We start from the raw sequence: 18,320 nt of genomic DNA, 5'->3' as shown, positions 1-18,320 counted from the left end.
CTATGGGTAGCAGCGAAACGTGTAAATCCAAATTTTGTAGTTGCATGTATTGCTAGCACTAGTTTTCGTTTTTAAGAGTTCTTAAAAACGAAAATGCATCGGGGGAGAAAGGATTACTTTTGTAGATTTATGGCACACTCATGGGGAAGCTTGGAAATACGCTACTTTAGGTAATACACTGCCTACCCTAAACGCTTTAACTTCAAACCAGCTTCGCAAGTTTTCGGGGAATAATCTGCAGATGCTTTTAGTACCTCTGAACACTGTGCAAAACCTTCCTGCAAAGGCGCCAATAAAGGGGGGGAGTACGATTTCTCTTGTAACTGCATTAGAAAAATTTAAAAAACCCATACTCACTAGCCCACATTTTCGTGAATTGCACACCCTGCCTACCTAGGAAAAGATCTAGATTAAACCCCCCCCCCACCCGCCCTACTCTCTTTTCTCCTAAATTTAGACAGTTATTCTATAAATGTGAATTGTAAGATATTTGATGGCTAAAACAAGACATAATTGATTGAGCTTTCCCCCCCCCCCCGGGAGGTACAGCCCCGAAACTATGTTAACTGTGCTAAAATTCCTGTCTGATTTGGTCAACTTTTCTATATTGTGTTTTTCTTCTTTTTATGTAAACTCCTTGACTCACTAAAAAGTATTCTCATTTCTGTTCCCTTTTTTTTATTTTCTTTTTCAATACTGCAAATTTCATTCCTTTACTATCTTTTTTTTTTATAAAGTAGTAAAACAAAACAAATTCAGTCAAAACAATTTCAAGAAATGGGTTATAGAGATTTTGCAACGAAGTATAGATAAGCCTCAGACAGGAAAGCGCCAAGCGTCAACAGGAAATTTTCCAGTGAGGTGGGGGGAGGGGGAAAACTCCACCAGCAGTTTTGTTTCTACCAAGATTTAAGGGGATTTATTTCTCAGTTTTCCTATTTTAATATTTTTTAAATGTCTCCTTTACTCCACAATAGGGGGCCTTCAATTCTCCTGCCGTCTCTCTGGCGGTACCCTGATTTCCTGAACGGTCTGAAACACAGAACCAAGTCCCAGGAAAGTAGACACTGATGCTAAAAAAAAAAAAAAAAATTTGGATTGGTAGCAATAACCCTCTCAAAATCGCGGCCCAAAAAGGGCAATCTTTTTTTAATTGGCTTAAAACTTTCAAGAATCGTTCCCTTTGCTAAAGTGACCATACATTTTATTTGGAAGGGGGAAGGTGTTTGGGGACCGGAAATGGGCCAGTAACATTTTACCTTCTGATCACTCAGAAAGCAAGTCTCGGGCATGGTTTCTCAAAAATAGGGCCTGAAAAGGGAATTTTTTTCTGGTCAGATCAAAACTTATACCCGTAAGTTCTTGGGCCAAGAAGAGAACAATATACAAAAAAAGAAACAAAAATACTGGTTTCTGCGAAATAGGGCCAGAAACCGTGCTTTCTTTTCAAACGACTTCAAAATTACACTAACAAGTTCTTGAGCCAAGGGATCTTAATTACTTCAAAAAACAGACTGAGGTTACAGGTCCCCCAAAATGGGTAAAAGACATTTTTTTTTTTGGATTGGCAAGACACTTATATATGTGATTCCTTGTGCCAAAATGATCCAAATTCACAAAAGAAAACATATTTTTCACCTGAGAATTGGGCCCATAAAATGATCAACAAACACTTCTTTATTTGAATAGAATGGACGTCAAACTTGCAAGTCCCGGGTATAGCGGATACTAATGTCAAAGACAAATTTGAGTCCATTGCCTCCCCCCCTCCCCAAACAGGGTCTTAAATAACTTAGTCTTTGGCAAAGGGCCAAGAACTTGTGCTAAGCTAACCACCCATTTTTGTTGCTACGGGGGAGGGTGTAAGAGCCTAAAGTCGCTGGGTAAAGAGAAGCTTAACGTAAAAATAAATTGTTGGGCCTATTGGGGTCCAAAAACGGCCAAAAAAAGCTTTTTTTTACAACCGCAGATTGGAAAACCAGAGATGGGTATTTCCCAATCGGCTTTAAAGTTAAATGTAGACACAGCCAAGAGAACCTTAATGAAAACGGAAATTTTTGAAAAAAGTAGGTTGTATCGGTTCATTCCGTTGCAAAATAGGTGCAATGTCTTCTGTGTCGCTCCTACAATCTATCACTTGACAAACTATATCGCCTGGATGTGCAAATGTGACTTGTTCCTGAAATAGGCTCTTGATTAGCTGTACCTAAATGAAAGCATAAAATTTTATATCAGTGCAAAAATAGTACAAGTTCAAGCTGTTGTAATTTAAATTTACCAATAACTGAACTTAATCCTGACTCACAGTCTCAATTATTAATTGTTAGAAAAAAATAAAGTAAATACTTGTGATTGAATTTTAAAGAAAGCAATTCAAAGAGAGAAAAACTTAATTTATAAATACAAAAATTTTAAATTAATTTTGTCTGTATCGATTCGTGACACCCCAAAATGGACCTTAAATTTGTTGTGTCTTGGATAAACCTGAAACTTCCGGCGCATTTAGACAGGACCGGGTAGCCGTCAATGAAGACAAACATTCTGAACTTTGTTTGTGTTGATATGTAACTCCTGGAACTGGGCCAACAAATTTAGTTTTCTCTGATTGGCTTAAACTTACAAGGCACGAAGACAGAGACAAGGGGTCTCAATGAAGACAAAAACACTTGGCACTAATTTGTTGCATTGATTTGTGACGCTGGGAATAGGCTAAACTTTGTTTTGTCTGAGACCTGCTTGCAACTTACTGGGTTTACAGTAAGTTGTAAGTAAGTAGGTGAAACGAACCTATGAGGAAAAATATTGAAAAAAAAACACTTATAAAATACTACTTACAAAAAATACTACTTACAGTGAGTAAGTAGGTGAAACGAACCTATGAGGAAAAATATTGAAAAAAATCACTACTTACAAAAAATACTACTTACAGTGAGTAAATAGGTGAAACGAACCTATGAGGAAAAATATTGAAAAAATCCCTAATTACTACTTACAAAAATACTACTCACTAAAATTACTACTTACAAAAAATACTACTTACAGTAAGTAAGTAGGTGAAACGAACCTATGAGGAAAAATATTGAAAAAAATCACTACTTACTACTTACAAAAATACTACTTACTAAAATTACTGCTTACAAAAAATACTACTTACAGTAAGTAAGTAGGTGAAACGAACCTATGAGGAAAAATATTGAAAAAAATCACTACTTACTACTTAGAAAAATACTACTTACTAACATGGGCGTAGGGAGGGGGAGGGGCAGCTGCCCACCCCCTAGACCTTCAAATTTACATTAGATATGGCTGAAAAAGCAGATGGTTGGTAAAGCAGTTGATAAAAGGCCCTCCATCACACTATCGACTGCCCCCCCCCTAGACAATATGCTGCCTACGCCCATGCTTACTAATATTACTAATTACAAAAAATACTACTTACAGTAAGTAAGCAGGTGAAACGAACCTATGAGGAAAAATATTGAAAAAAAAAATCAACTTCATCGATTCTTGACAATCCAAAATAGGTCAAGAATCGGCCTACTTTGGGACTTCCGAACTTCCAGGGTATTTAGATGGAATTTTCAGGGTTATCTGGACCAAGAGGACTTTAATGAGGACAACACAATTTGGAAAATAAATCTGGCTGTATCGACTCTTAGCACAGACAATTCGATTTTGTTTCGCTGATCGGCTTGAAAATATTCCGACACGTAGACAGGGCTAAAGAAACCTCCATTTAGAAAAAAGAAATTTCGTTTCTTTTTTCCTCCTCTATCCCCAAACTATCTCTCTCTCTCTCTCTCTCTCTCTCTCTCTCTCTCTCTCTCTCTCTCTCTCTCTCTCTCTCTCTCTCTCTCTCTCTCTCTCTCTCTCTCTCTCTCTCTCTCTCTCTCTCTCTCTCAAAAGTTCAAAATAAGACTCGAGTGTCATTTATCCTCTACTGAAAACCAAATTCATTTTAGATAGCGTGGTTTCAGCAGCAAAAATGAAAAATCACAATCATAATCAAGATTACAAAAATGGAAAACATATTCTCAAAATAATTACATTTGTGAATTTCCCATTTAATTTTACTTTTTGAATAGGACACTTTTTAACAAAGCTTTTCCTTTTGATTCTACTTCATACGAACAAATAGAAAATCAAGATAGTTCTTTTAAGATATTAATTAAAAAACTTTCCAAAAAATAAGTTTTTAAAAGAAAAGTAAAAGCCATTTTAAAGTAAAGCTCAACAGATACAAATACCTGTTAAAATCCAAACTCAAAACGACCAGAAAATACTATTAAAGAATAAATGAAACCCAAAACGAACAGAAATTAAATAAACAATCATACGAAAAAACATACAACAAGTAATAATATAAAGGAATAAATAGATCTTAAAGCGAGTAATGCTTAGATTGAATATGAAAATCAAAATTAAAACGAAAAAAAAATATTGGCGCTTTACTGAAAACCAATTTTATTACAAGTATTTTCTTTTGTACTTAATATTGAATATAAACATTAAAATTATAGAAAAATTTTGAACTGATGAGCTTTCAGCAATTAACATCATTATACATCAAATATTTAGTTTAATTTATTAGTTCTTTCTAAAGTTGTTCAAGACGAATATAGTTTCACTACAAACAAGATTTTGGATACTGTTCCCTTCCTTAACTGTAAATCTAACAGTTCGTGGTAACGAACTGTAAGTAAGGAGCGACCCGGCTCATTGGTAATCGAAACTCTAAAAAACGGAATTTTGATACCAATAGGTACCAATAGATACATCAATAGAATCAGATTTTAATGCTGATTTCAAATATATAAGTTTCATCAAGTTTAGTCTTACCCATCAAAAGTTACGCGCCTGAGAAAATTTGTCTGATTTTAGAAAAAAAGGGGAAAGACCCCCCTAAAAGTTATAGAACCTTAATGAAAATCACACCATCATATTCAGCGTATCAGAGAACCCTACTGTAGAGGTTTTAAGCACCTATTAACAAAAATTTGGAATTTTGCATTTTTTGCCAGAAGAAAGATCACGGATGCGTGTTTATTTGTTGTTGTTTTTTTCGCCAGAGGTGATCGTATCGACCCAGTGGTCCTAAAATATCGTGGGAGGGCTCATTGGAACGGAAATTAGAAGTTCTAGTGCCCTTTTAAGTGACCAAAAAAATGGAGCGCAACTAAGCCCCCTCCCACGCTCATTTTTTTCCCAAAGTCACCCAATCAAAATTTTGAGGTGGGCATTTTGTTCAGGATGGTCAAAAATATGATAACTATGTCTTTTAGGATGACTTAATCCCCCGAAGTCCCCGGGGGGAGGGCTGAAAATTATGAACTTTACCCAATGTTAACATATAGAATTGGTTATTGGGAACTATACAGATGTTTCCAGGGGGGATTTTTTCTGGTAGGTGGGTCAGGAGTTATGTGGGAGGATCTTTCCATGAGGGAAGTTTTAATGGGGGAAGGGATATTACTATGAACGGGGCGCCGGATTTCCCAGCATTATTAAGGAAAAATATCAGAAATTAAATTAAAAAAACAAGTTTTTCAACTGAAAGTAAGGAGCAACATCAAAACTTAAAACGAACAGAAAATATTACGTATATGATTGGGTTCACCCCCTAGTCAACACCTCGCTCCTTAAGCCAAAGATTTTTTAGTACTTTCATAAGAGCTATTTATTCTAATTAACGGCCTTTGTGACTAAGGGGTCATTTTTAAAGAATTGGAACAAAATTCGAACTTTAGCTTCAAGATTAAGGTATTAACTAGGGGGGCAAACCCACTAATATACGTATTAAAAATATACCAATATAGACGTTCGTTAAGTATGTTAATTCGTAAGTTACGTATATTTATTACTAATAAAAATGTTCGTAAATAAAATTAAATAAGTTTCGAGAAAGCCATTTAACCAAATAACAGTAAAATTAATATGAAATTTTTTTAATTATTCATGTATGGTGAGCCAAAATCAAAACCTGCATTAATTGAAAAACGTTCAAAAATTAAATAAAAAAAACAAGTTTTTTTAACTGAAAGTAAGAAACGATGTTAAAACTTGAAACGAACCGAAATTATTCCGTATATGAAAGGGTCTGTCCCCTCCTCAACGCCTCGCTCTTTACACTAAAGTTTGAATTTCTCACAACTCTTTTTTTTAACAATAAAAACTTTAGCGTAAAGAGCGAGGCGTTGAGGAGGGGGCAGCCCATTTCATATGCGGAATAATTTCTATTCGTTTTAGGTTTTAACGTCGTTCCTTACTTTCAGTTAAAAAAACGTTTGTTTTATTACTCAATAAAAACCAAAAGCCTACTGCGTCATTGGCGCCTCACTGAAAAACGTATTATATTACAAATATTTTATTTTCCAGTTCTTACAGCATTGAAAATAAAAATAAAATAAAATAAGAGTGAAAAAAAATAGAGAAAAAATAGAGAAAAAAAATTAAAATAGAGTGAAAAAATTCTTCAACTGATGGATCTTTAAAAAACTAATATCATTATAAATCAAATATTCAATTTGATGTTGTTTATACTTTCCAAGACTCTTCAAGACGAATAGTTTTCAGTAAAGTGCCAATGACGCAGTAGGTTTTGGACTTTTACAGTGAGAAAAGGAGGCGATACCCAAACTCTTGTTTGTAATGATTTTTGTTCGTTTCAAGCTTGATTTGCATATTCAATTAAAGTTTAACTCGTTTTAAGATTTATTGATTCATTTACATTAGTATTTATAGTATGTTTGTTTGCATTGATTGTTTATTTAATTTCTGTTCGTTTTAAGTTGCGGTAATACTTCAACAGCAAAATATTTTTTTTTCGTTTTAAGCTTGATTTTCATATTTAATCCAAGCATTACTCGCTTTAGGATCAATTTATTCATTTACATTATTACTTGTTGTATGTTTTTTCCTATGATTGTCTATTTAATTTCTGTTCGTTTTGGGTTTCATTTATTCTTTAAAAATAATTTCTGGTCGTTTTGAGTTTGAATTTTAACAGGTATTTGTATCTGTTGAGCTTAAGCCTTTACTTTTCTTTGAAAAACTTATTTTTCGGAAATTTTTTTTAAATTAATTTTTGTTTGTTTTTGATTGCAAAAAGTTTCAAGTTTTTAAAAATTCTTCATTTCAAAATCAAACTTTAAAGAAAAATAATCAAAGTATCAAAACTGGTATCAAAGTAACAATATCAAAGTGAAAAAAGTTTGCCCCCTTTGACATGAGCCCCCTTTGAAGTTTATACGACAACCCCTTGTATATGAAGTGCGCCTGGGAAAAATAAATGGAGTGTGGGAGGAGGCTAGATGCCCTCCTATCACATTTGACTCTTAAAAAGTGAATTACAACTTTCAATTTCCAATCAAATGAGCCCTCTATGAAGTTTATACGAGCATCCCTTCCATAACAACCATATATACCCCCAGGGCATAACTTACAACGCCTACCCTTGGGCCCTGGGGGGCTGTGTCAACACCGGAGTTTTGTTATCTGAACTTTGAACTATTTTTAACAAAATGTCTATCTCAAAATTTTTATCTGAATCATTTAGGGCGTGGAGGGGGGGGCTATTTGTCCTCCAATCTTTTTTGACTCTTAAAACGTGAACGAGAACTTTCAATTTCCAATCAAATAAACCCTCTCCAAAGTTTATACAAGCATCCCTTCCATAAAAACGATATATGATCCCAGAGCATTACTTACAACGCCTGCCTCCGGGCCATGGGGGGTTGAATTGACACAGGAACTTTTCTTATCTTAACTGTGAATGATTTTTTATGAAAGGGCTATTTTAGAAATTTTATCGGATAGGCTGGGGGAAAAAAGGGTATGTGGGGGGGGGAGGGCTAGTTGCCCTCGCATATGTTTTGACTTTTAAAAAGTGAACTAGAACTTTCAATTTCCCATCAAATGAGCCCTCTCTGAAGTTTATACGAGCATCCCTTTCATAAGGACCATACACGCCCCCAGGACAACACTAACAACGCCTATCCCCTGGGCCCTGGGGGGGGTTGTGTTGACACCCGAGTTTTTTTTATCTAATTTTTGAAATTTTTTTAAAAAACTGGCTATCTAAAAATTTGTTGCGGATGGGTCTGAGAAAAAAAGGGCATGGGGGGGGGGCTAGTTGCCCTTACATCTCTTGACTCTTAAAAAGTGAACTAGAACTTTCAATTTCCAATCATATGTGCCCTCTATGAAGTTTATACAAGCATCCCTTTCATAAGAACCATTCATGCCCTTAGGGCATAACTTAGAATGCCTTCTCCCAGGCCCTAGGGGGTTGTATTGACAACGGAGTTTTTCTTACCCGACCTTTGAATTATTTTTTTTAAGTCTATCTAAACGTTTTCATCAGATGGGTTTGGAAAAAGAAGGCGTGGGGGGGCTAGTTGCTTTCGGATCTCTTTTGACTATTAAAAAGTGAACTCGAACTTTCAATTTCCAATCAAATGAGCCCTCTCTGAAGTTTATACTAGTATCCCTTTCATAAGAGCCAAATATGCCCCAGGGCATAACTTACAACACCTGCCCTCGTGCCCTGGAGGGTTGTGTCGACACCTGAGTTTTTGTTATCTGACTTTTGAACAATTTTTAACTTATGGCTATCTCAAAATTTTTATCGGATGCATTCGGGAAAAAAGGGGCGTTGGGGGGAAGGGGCTAGTTGCCCTACCATCTCTTTTGACTCTCAAAAACTGAACTAGAACTTTCAACTTTCAATCAAATGAGCCCTCTGAAATTTTTACGAGCATCCCTTCCATAAGAACCATATATTCCCCCAGGGCATAACTTAAAACGCCTGCATTTGGGCCCTGAGAAACTGTGTCGACCCTGGAATTTTCGTTATATGGTCTTTGACCTATTTAAAAAAAAATGGCTATCTCAAAGTTCTTATCAGATGGGTATGAGAAAACAAAGAGCGTGGAGGGGGGGGGCTAGGTGCCCTCCAATCTTTTTTCAATCTTAAAAAGTGAATTAGAACGGCATAACTCACAACGCCTGCCCCCGGGCCCTGGGGGGCTGTGTCGACACCGGAGTTTTTATTATATGATCTTTGAAGTGGTTTTAACAAAACATCTATCTCAAAATTTTTATCGGATACAGTCGGGAAAAAAGGGCACGGGGGGGGGGGACTGGTTACCCTCCAATATCTTTTGACGGTTAAGCATTAAACTAGAACTTTCAATTTTCAATAAAATAACCTCTCTGAAGTTTGTACGAGCATTCATTCCATAAGAACCATATATGCCCCCAGGGCATAACTTATAACCCTTGCCCTCAAGACCTTGGGAGGAGTGTAATGCTCAAAGATATAATTTCCAGAACTTTCAACTACATTGAACAAAATGGCTATCTCAAACTTTTGATTGGATATGTTTGAGGATGTGGTAGGCGTGGAAGGGGTGTTAGTTGCCTTCCAATCACTTTCGACTATTAAAAACGCCACTAGCCATTTAAATTTCCAATCGAATGAGCCCTTTTTGAAGTTTCTACGACAACACTTTATATAAAAACCGTATATACCCCCAGGGCATAACTTTCAACCCTTGCCCTGAGGGCTGTGGGGGAGTGTCATCCTCAAAGACCTAATTTCCAGGATTTTCAACCACGTTGAACAAAATGGCTATCTCAAAATTTTGATAGGATGTGTCTGGGGAAAAGGTGGGCGTGAGTGGGGGGTTAGTTGCCCTCCAATCCCTTTCGACTATTAAAAACGGCACTAGCCCTTTGAATTTACAATCGAATGATCGTTTTTGGAGTTTCTACGACCACGCTTTCAATAAAAATCTTATTTGCCACCAGGGCATAGCTTACAACCCTTGCACTGAGGGTTGTGAGGGAGTGTCCTCCTCAAAAACATAATTTCTATCTGGAAATCAACTACGCTCAACAAAATGGCTACCTCAAAACTTTGAATAGGTGGGTTTTGGAAACTAGTGATCATGGAAAAAGTTTTAGTTGCATTCAAATGACTTTTGACTCTTGAAAGGGTCACTAGAACTCTCTATTTACAATCAAATAAGTCCCCTTTGAAGTTTTTACCACAACCCCTTCCATATGAAGTGCCTCTGGAAAAAAAAAAAATAATAATAATAAAATATTGGAGCCGTATGGCCTTTACTATAGGCAATGTTATAGCGTTGCCTCTGATTTCTTTACTTTCCTTTGAAAAAATTCTGTCTTGATTTTTAAATTAATTAAAGGAAGAACATAAGCATAAATAAGTATAATAATAAAAAATATATAACAAAGTGCTAAAAGCTTGAATAAACTGAGATGAAGATTAAAAACAAACCAAGTCAGGAGGCTCTCTTTCAATCAGAGGGTAGCATTTTTTCCCGACACTACTAATTTTTACCTTTCCTTTTTTCTTTCTCTTTTCTTTGTCTTTTTATTGTTTGATACGCCGATTCTTCATTTGTATAGTGAGCGAGGAATAAATTATGCCTGATTTTTTTGTAATTACTTTTACATTTTAGTATGATTTTTCTTTTTCACTTCCATTTGCCTTAATACTTTCAATAAATTTCATTAAACTTTTCAAGCTTAAAAGAAAAAAAGCATAAAAGACTGGAGTCAATTTTTAAATGAATTTATTTGCAATTTGGCAATGGGTGTCAGTTTTTCAAGATGGCGAATCTGAAATAAAATACCTTTGAAAGAATTGGTAGGATACCCTACTGGTTTTTCTACTCTATCTCACTATGAAAAAGAGAGAACTGATCCGAAGCATGGGCACCCATATGGGTGGGGGGCAGAGGGAGGCACAAGCCCCCCCTCTGGCTTAATGATGCTACCTTATATTTTATATTTTTGTTTTAAGATTTCTATTATATAGCATAGGAAGTGCTGATTAGACCAGCTAAGCCCCCCCCTAAAATTCAGCCTATGGGCACCAATGATCAGAAGGGTCTGGATAGGGGGAACAAGACGCCCAAGAATTAGATTTTTTTTAATGCTCTCTTGAAAGGTTCAACCCAGCAAAGATTCGTTACAAGGTATTTAGCTTTTGACGCGTTACATTTACATATGTAAATTTATGTACATTTTGTATTTGGCAACGCCTCCCTAATGGAAAATCTAAATTGGAATGGACCAAACCCCCCCCACCCCCAAAAAAACTAAAAAAAAACAGGGCTGTTGACCAAAACGATTAAAAAAAGAAGACTCTATCGTCAATAGCTCAAAACAATCTAAAAACAATGTGGATTTTAAAAATAGTAAAAAAAAAAGCTAAAAAACCAAAAACCACCAAAGAATTAAAATAAATTACAAAATAAAAGCCAAACAAAGATTTAAAAACAATACTACGATTAAGTTACCGTACCAGTGGTGCAATTAGAGTCAAATTGCAAGGAATAAAAAGTTACAGGTGTCTGGACTGGAACATTTAGTTTTTAATGATCGAATTCGATTTTACCTTTCACAACAATGCTTTTGGAATAACAATGTTCTAAGTTAACAGTCCTAATATTATTGCTGCAAATAAGAAGCAAATTAAAATACATTTAAATAACATATTTGAATACACAATATTTCATGAAAATTAATTAATACATATTTACTTACAATAAATATTTATAATTTAAACAATGTTTATTAACTATGAAGAATTAATATAATTAACGTTAACTACTCAAAAATAATAATACTAGTTACATATTTACTAAACTAAAATAAAATACATATATAGTTACCACTTATATGGTTTAAAATATTGTAACTAGATTCAGAGTTTTCCATAAATTGAACAACCATCATTTAAAACTTAAAAACTGGTGAAGTTTCCTTTTTCATCTAATTGGATGGGGTTGAATTATTCCCCATTATCCTCCATAGTTAGGTCACTCTACCACATAATACACAAGGTGGTTATTTTTTACATAGTTGGTATAAATTAAACAAAAAATAAGACCAAAATAAGTAAACAAAAATAAGTAAACAAAACAAAACAAAAAAAAAATAAGTAAAAAAAAAAAAAAAATAAGAGGATAGTTACCTTTATATTTTGTATGTGTCGTTCTGAGACTCTCAATTCCTGGCCCATTTTATCTAGTCTATCATTAGTCCTTTCTAGTTTCTCTCGTTGTCTCAAAAGTTCCTGAAAATATTTTTTCTTTTTAATGATATAAAAGAAAAATTGACTAGGGTAGTGTATAATTCTTTGACGTCTTCTCTACCGGATGGAATGCGTTTATTTAGCTAATATCCTTCTTAAAGCTGCTCTATTAAAAAAAAAGTTCTTACTCTCATAAGAAAACAACGCTGAAATCACATTAATTACTAGCTATATTTTACTTGCTCAATCAAAAAATCAGCGGATCTCGGTTGTATAACTTGATAGCTCAGTCAGGTAAAATCCAAACATATTCCTTTAAAAAAAAAGAAAAAAAAAACTAAGTTAAATACACTGTATATAAAAATCACACTTGCTGAATTGAGTGGTAATCTCTACAGAATTGCTAAAAATTACTCCATTTTGGGTTTATCTTTGTTAAAAAAGACACTGTTGCTACACAACTTATCCTATATGTTTGTCTTATTGGAATTTCCTATGTTTGGTTCTTCAGTTCGTTAAAAAAGTGTTTCACCATTTTTGGAAAAAAAAAGTGTTTCGCCATTTTTGGACACCAATAAACCCAACGCTTTGTTTTACATCAGATTCCCCTTTACCATGGACCGTCGCTCAGTCTAAAATTTGTCTTTTATATTGGGGTTTACTTGGCCCAAGGACTTACGGTTTTAAATTTGAATCTGTTTAAAAAATAATTTGTTGCCCATATTTTGGCAGCCAAAAATAATGGCTGCCAAAAAGGCATAACATAGCTTTATATTAATAAGACTGAGACAATAATTTATTATAAATAAAAATACAACAAAGAATAATAAACAGTATACTAAAAAGACCCCGACGTCACGCCCTTTGTCTTTTCGGTGGTGAATAGCAATTTATAGGGAAAACGACGGCGCGCCACGGACTGACGCAAATTTTTCTTATGGGGAAGGAGTTTCAAATCTGTTCAAAATACCCCGAGTGACGTGTCGTTCAAATCTGAATAAACAAACGAGTCTGGTAAATCCCTTTAGAGCTCAGAGGGCACATACTACGTAATGACGTATGTAAATTCGAGGAAAACGTGACACAAGCAACAACACTCAAAAATCTGTGGGATCAAGAGTCTTTTTCAGACTGTTTAATCTCTTATCAATAAACGGTAGCGTTCGCTTCCCTTTGTGTCCGTTTTTTCATTATACTTGTCGTTGTACTCAATAAAATCCAGTAATTATACTCCACCATAGTGAAGCAGCTTTTGTCCTTCGTTTTCAGCAGAACACAGAAGAAGCTAAGGACTCAGTTCGTTGGAGGGAAGAGGAAGAAAAACAGCAAACAACAACGTCTTCCAAACACCTCATTGGCATTTAAATAAGACCCAGTTTGGAGGCCTTAACCAGGACGAAATTTGAACAATGGAAGCCAAAATACACGTAAAAGCAAATTGGTGCGGTTTTTATCTCCATTCTAGCAGGCAGGGGCTTCATAACGGGAGAGGGGGAATTTTTCAATTCGGTAAAATTTGGATCAGGAGTCCAAAATTATACTGATTCCCAGAAAAAAAGGAGTAGTTAAAGCAAAATCTCAGAGAGCCCAAATTTCAATCCGATTTCAATATCAATTCCAAGACCCGGTAAAGAAGATCCGAAACTCAATAGTACAACTTGTAAATTTGGCAAATATACAAATTATTTGTAAATTTGTATATTTGAAAAAAAAGTTGACGATTGGGTTGAACTTCGCACAAAATTTTAATCTCATTCCTGTCTTTTTGCCGAAATCCAAGTGAATTTTCTGGAACAGATATGGTAAAATGCGAAATTAGTCAACTTTGCATTTCAGCATTTATGCCAAATCGTCTCAATTTAACTTAAAAAAGTAAAATCTGTTTATGACCTAAAATAAGTAATTTGCTTGCCAAATTTAATGCCTATGCGTTGTTTTGACCTATTTCATTTTTCATCTTTTTTCGCCAAATTTGAACAATGAGCAATATAATAAAATAAGCAAAATATTGCCTTGGTTGCAATAGTTCAAGCATATACTTTCAACTCACGGCTTCTTAGAATTATTCTTAACTTACTGGTTAAGTATACCCACTCTGCTTATTGCATCATACCCACTCTGCTTACTGACTAAATCAACCTTTAGAGCCAAAAGGAGAACAAGACAAACTTTAGCTTGAAGCTAAAACCCCCACACACTACCCCATCCAGAATACTCAATAGTTTTAACACCTTCCACCAGAATCCCTACATTTTCCATACAATTTACCACTTAATGTGTTTTCTTTTATTTGCCCTCCTTTCCATAAAAAAAAACTACATACACTCCTGATCTAATTATTGCCCACTTAAAGCATCACAGTCTCTAACCATTTCAAAAAGTCTCCTGTTTTGTCCTATAATGTTTGTTACAATCTAAAATGGCACACAATGCACACCAACCTCGGCTGTTTGAGCTCCAACACTTTCAGATTCATTGAGCATTTTTAAAGAGTTGTAAGTGGAATTGAGAGTTCTCTGCTCTACTTCCTGCTTTTTTTCCATAAGAGTCTGGATTCTACCCTCCTGCTTTGATGCCTCTTGATCTTTTGTCCATGGTCTAATAGGAGCAGTTTCAAGAAAGTTTAGTTCATCTGTGTACTCTTCATCACTGAAAGGATTCTTGGGTCTTGAGAATGTCTTGTCTATAGGTTCCTTATTATAATACTCCCTGCAATTACAAAACATGCAATAAAGTTAATGGTATGAAAATGATAGGGTTTTATGTGATATATTTTTATAGGTTCCTTATTACTTCATTGCAAATGAGTGTCTGAGGTAACAAAAAGTCAATTTCAAGAAAAACTTGGGCATCCTATACAATACAAAATTTCTACTCAACTTGATTGAAATCTCTTAGTTTCTTTCTTTTTTTTACTACTTATTTTAGCTGAGAGAGAATATACTGAAACTTAAATAGCCAATTTAATATATTCATTAAAAGTAACATTTTATAGAATGTCATTATCATGATATATGATAAAATAGGTTTGACCCTTGAAGGAGGGAGTGGTGTGTATCAAGAAATTCTTAGAAAATAGGGACTGAAAAACAGAAAAATCACAGTTTGGGAAGTTACAAAAACAAATTCTTCTTTACAGGTCAAATTTGTCAGTATTACAAAAGCTAATAATATGTACTTTTTTCTCCCAAAAGTTACCATTTACCAAAATGGAAGTCAAATTGATGTTACATCAACTCCAAGATCAATTATTTTGGTATTTAAAAAAATATTAATGAATAGATTTGTATTCTTTAGAAAATATTTTGGAAGTGGGTGACTCAGGAGTCCCATCTAACACCTCCTATATATCCTTACCTTAGACCTTAGTTCCTCCTGTGCCACCAGAGGAGTAGAGATGGGGGTCCGACTCCGATCACGCACCCCTGCTGCCACCTACAACTTTTTTTGCACACCTAATAAGGGCATAGAGTCATTAGGGAGAATGCTTGTGTAATCGGTCAATGACCTCTTTCTCCAGGTGTGTTTTTGGCACGCTCTTAGCGAATGCCAATGTTGTTGTTGTTTTGAACAGAGTAATTAGAGAGAACACGTGGTTAATGGGGTCAATGTTGTTGTCGTTCGAAGCAAAGTTAATGACACTTCCTTCCTTTTCGAGGCAGATGTTATGATCCAGAAATAGTATTTGTTATTGTTATTCGAGCCAGATGTTATGAGGTTCCGAGAAACAGTTAATGACACTTCCTTCCTGTTCGAGGCAGATGTTATGATCCAGAAATAGTATTTGTTATTGTTATTCGAGCCAGATGTTATGAGGTTCCGAGAAACAGTTAATGACATTTCCTTCCTGTTCGAGGCAGATGTTATGATCCGGAAATAGTATTTGTTGTTGCTCTCGAGCCAAAATGTTAAGACTTTCCCGGAAACAGTTAGATCCCCCTTCTCAGCCAATCAGCGAGTCGGTTACATCCTCCTTCTCAGCCAATCATAGACCTGCTTACATATGATTTTACCCCTTACATAACAATTAACCCTTGAGATTTCGTATATAAAGGGTGTGCAATGTGACTAAATTATCGGAAAGTATTTTGACACAATTGATATAACAATGGATAAATTTGATGAGCTTGAGGTCTTGGCAGCCGCACTTAGCAATGTAAGTGCATTTTTATTTTCAAACAAATTTTCCTTGGACCTCCTCCAATATCTTCAGCTAAAACCCCCCCTCCCTCTACCATTGTTTTACAACCAAATTCTCGCAAAAAGAAATAGCATTTCAATAAATTCCTTCCCTCTATATTTCCAGCTAAATACCCCCTCCCTCCACCATTGTTTTACAATCCCAAATTCTCGCAAAAAGAAATAATTATCCTTCCCTCTATATTTCCAGCTAAATCCCCCTCCCTCCACCATTGTTTTACAATCCCAAATTCTCGCAAAAAGAAATAGCATTTCAATAAATTCCTTCCCTCTATATTTCCAGCTAAATCCCCCTCCCTCCACCATTGTTTTACAATCCCAAATTCTCGCAAAAAGAAATAATTATCCTTCCCTCTATATTTCCAGCTAAATCCCCCCTCCCTCCCCCAATGTTTTAAACACCCCAAATATCGCACAAAGAAATAATTATCCTTCCCTCGATATTTCCATCTAAACCCCCCTCCCTCCACCATTGTTTTACAATCCCAAATTCTCTCAAAAATAAATAAATTCCTTCCCTCTATATTTCCAGCTAAATCCCCCCTCCCTCCACCATTGTTTTACAATCCCAAATTCTCGCAAAAAGAAATAATTATCCTTCCCTCTATATTTCCAGCTAAATCCCCCCTCCCTCCACCATTGTTTTACAACCCCAAATTCTCTCAAAACGAAATGATTATCCTTCCCTCTATATTTCCATCTTAATCCCCCCTCCCTACACCATTGTTTTACAACCCCAAATTCTCGCAAAAAGAAATAGCATTTCAATAAATTCCTTCCCTCTATATTTCCAGCTAAATCCCCCCCCCAAACCATGCAATCTTTATAGTCAATGTAGATATATTCATATACCCTCAAACCCCCCCCCCCCCACCAAACCATACAATCATTATAGTCAATGTAAATATATTCTTTTTACCCTAACCCCCCCCCCCCTATTGTCTTACAACCCCAAATTCTCGCGAAAAGAAATAGCATTTCAATAAATTCCTTCCCTCTATATTTCCAGCTAAATCCCCCCCCCAAACCATGCAATCTTTATAGTCAATGTAAATATATTCTTTTTACCCTAACCCCCCCCCCCGGTCTTACAACCCCAAAATCTCGCGAAAAGAAATAGCATTTCAATAAAGTCCTTCCCTCTATATTTACAGCTAAATCCCTCCACCATTGTTTTACAATCATATTCTAGCAAAAAGAAATAGTATTTCAATAAATTCCTTCATTCTATATTTCCAGCTAAAAGCGATCAATTACCTTTGTCAATTTTAATGAAAATGCCGTTCTGTTTTGACATAGCGCGAGGCCTAAAATTAGCAGTCACCCTATTTCTGGTTTACAAACGCGGTCAAGTCAAAGGGTTTCTCCGTCAAAATTAAAACACTGTGAGGTAATAATTAGAATTGTAGTTTCGTAACCTGTATGGAAGGAGAGAAACAGATTAAGTTTAACAATATATTCAGAACATTAAGTGAGAGGGGGAGGGGCAATACATCGCTTCTAACAGCTTCGTTGTAAGTAAAAGTAAGTGTGATTCTGTTTGTATACATGTACGCCATTTGACAATAAAACTAATTTGTAAATATATAATTTTTTCAAGCTCTCAATAAAGTTTCTTTTATATTAAAAGTCGTGACTAAAGTATTTTTTTTGTGGGTTGGCGCTTTTATTATAAATATAAAATATAATTGCTTATTAATCATTTAGTGATTTTAGCTATAAAATTTTAATAAAAGCTAGTGAGTTATGCCTTTCGCTTGAATAAAAACCTGAACCTTCATATAATAATGCTTTGACTTATTCCCGAGAAAAGTTGAATTAATTATAATCAAACTATGATTTTCAGAGTTTAGGTTGCTTTCGACAAAGATTTCTCCTTACATACGGAAATTTCCACAAGATGATTGATCCATGCCCCTTCTAAATGTGATAGAAGCTACTACACACTGCTTCAATCTCTTTTACATATTCAAACTGAATTCTCGTATAACAATGCTTTGAGTTATTCCTCAGAAAATTGACCCCTCTAAATATTTACTCAGAGGAGTGGGTG

General features: G+C 35.2%; 1 protein-coding gene across 1 annotated transcript in view; it reads right to left on the bottom strand.

Annotated features, from left to right (window-relative positions):
* The window catches only part of LOC148954507 (synaptosomal-associated protein 29-like), an 87,558-nt gene that overhangs the window by 12,959 nt on the left and 56,279 nt on the right, over positions 1-18,320 (bottom strand). The window contains exons 2-3 of the mRNA XM_089087123.1: positions 14,509-14,776; positions 12,008-12,109 (exon numbers count right to left, since the gene is read on the bottom strand). Coding sequence (XP_088943249.1) covers positions 12,008-12,109; positions 14,509-14,776 — 370 coding nt within the window. The remainder of the gene's footprint in view (positions 1-12,007; positions 12,110-14,508; positions 14,777-18,320) is intronic.

Source organism: Artemia sp. Qi Xiang Cuo, chromosome 3, assembly GCF_049724085.1.
Source record: "Artemia sp. Qi Xiang Cuo chromosome 3, ASM4972408v1, whole genome shotgun sequence".
Classification (NCBI taxonomy): domain Eukaryota; kingdom Metazoa; phylum Arthropoda; class Branchiopoda; order Anostraca; family Artemiidae; genus Artemia; species Artemia sp. Qi Xiang Cuo.
This window is presented reverse-complemented; position numbering and strand designations above follow the sequence as displayed.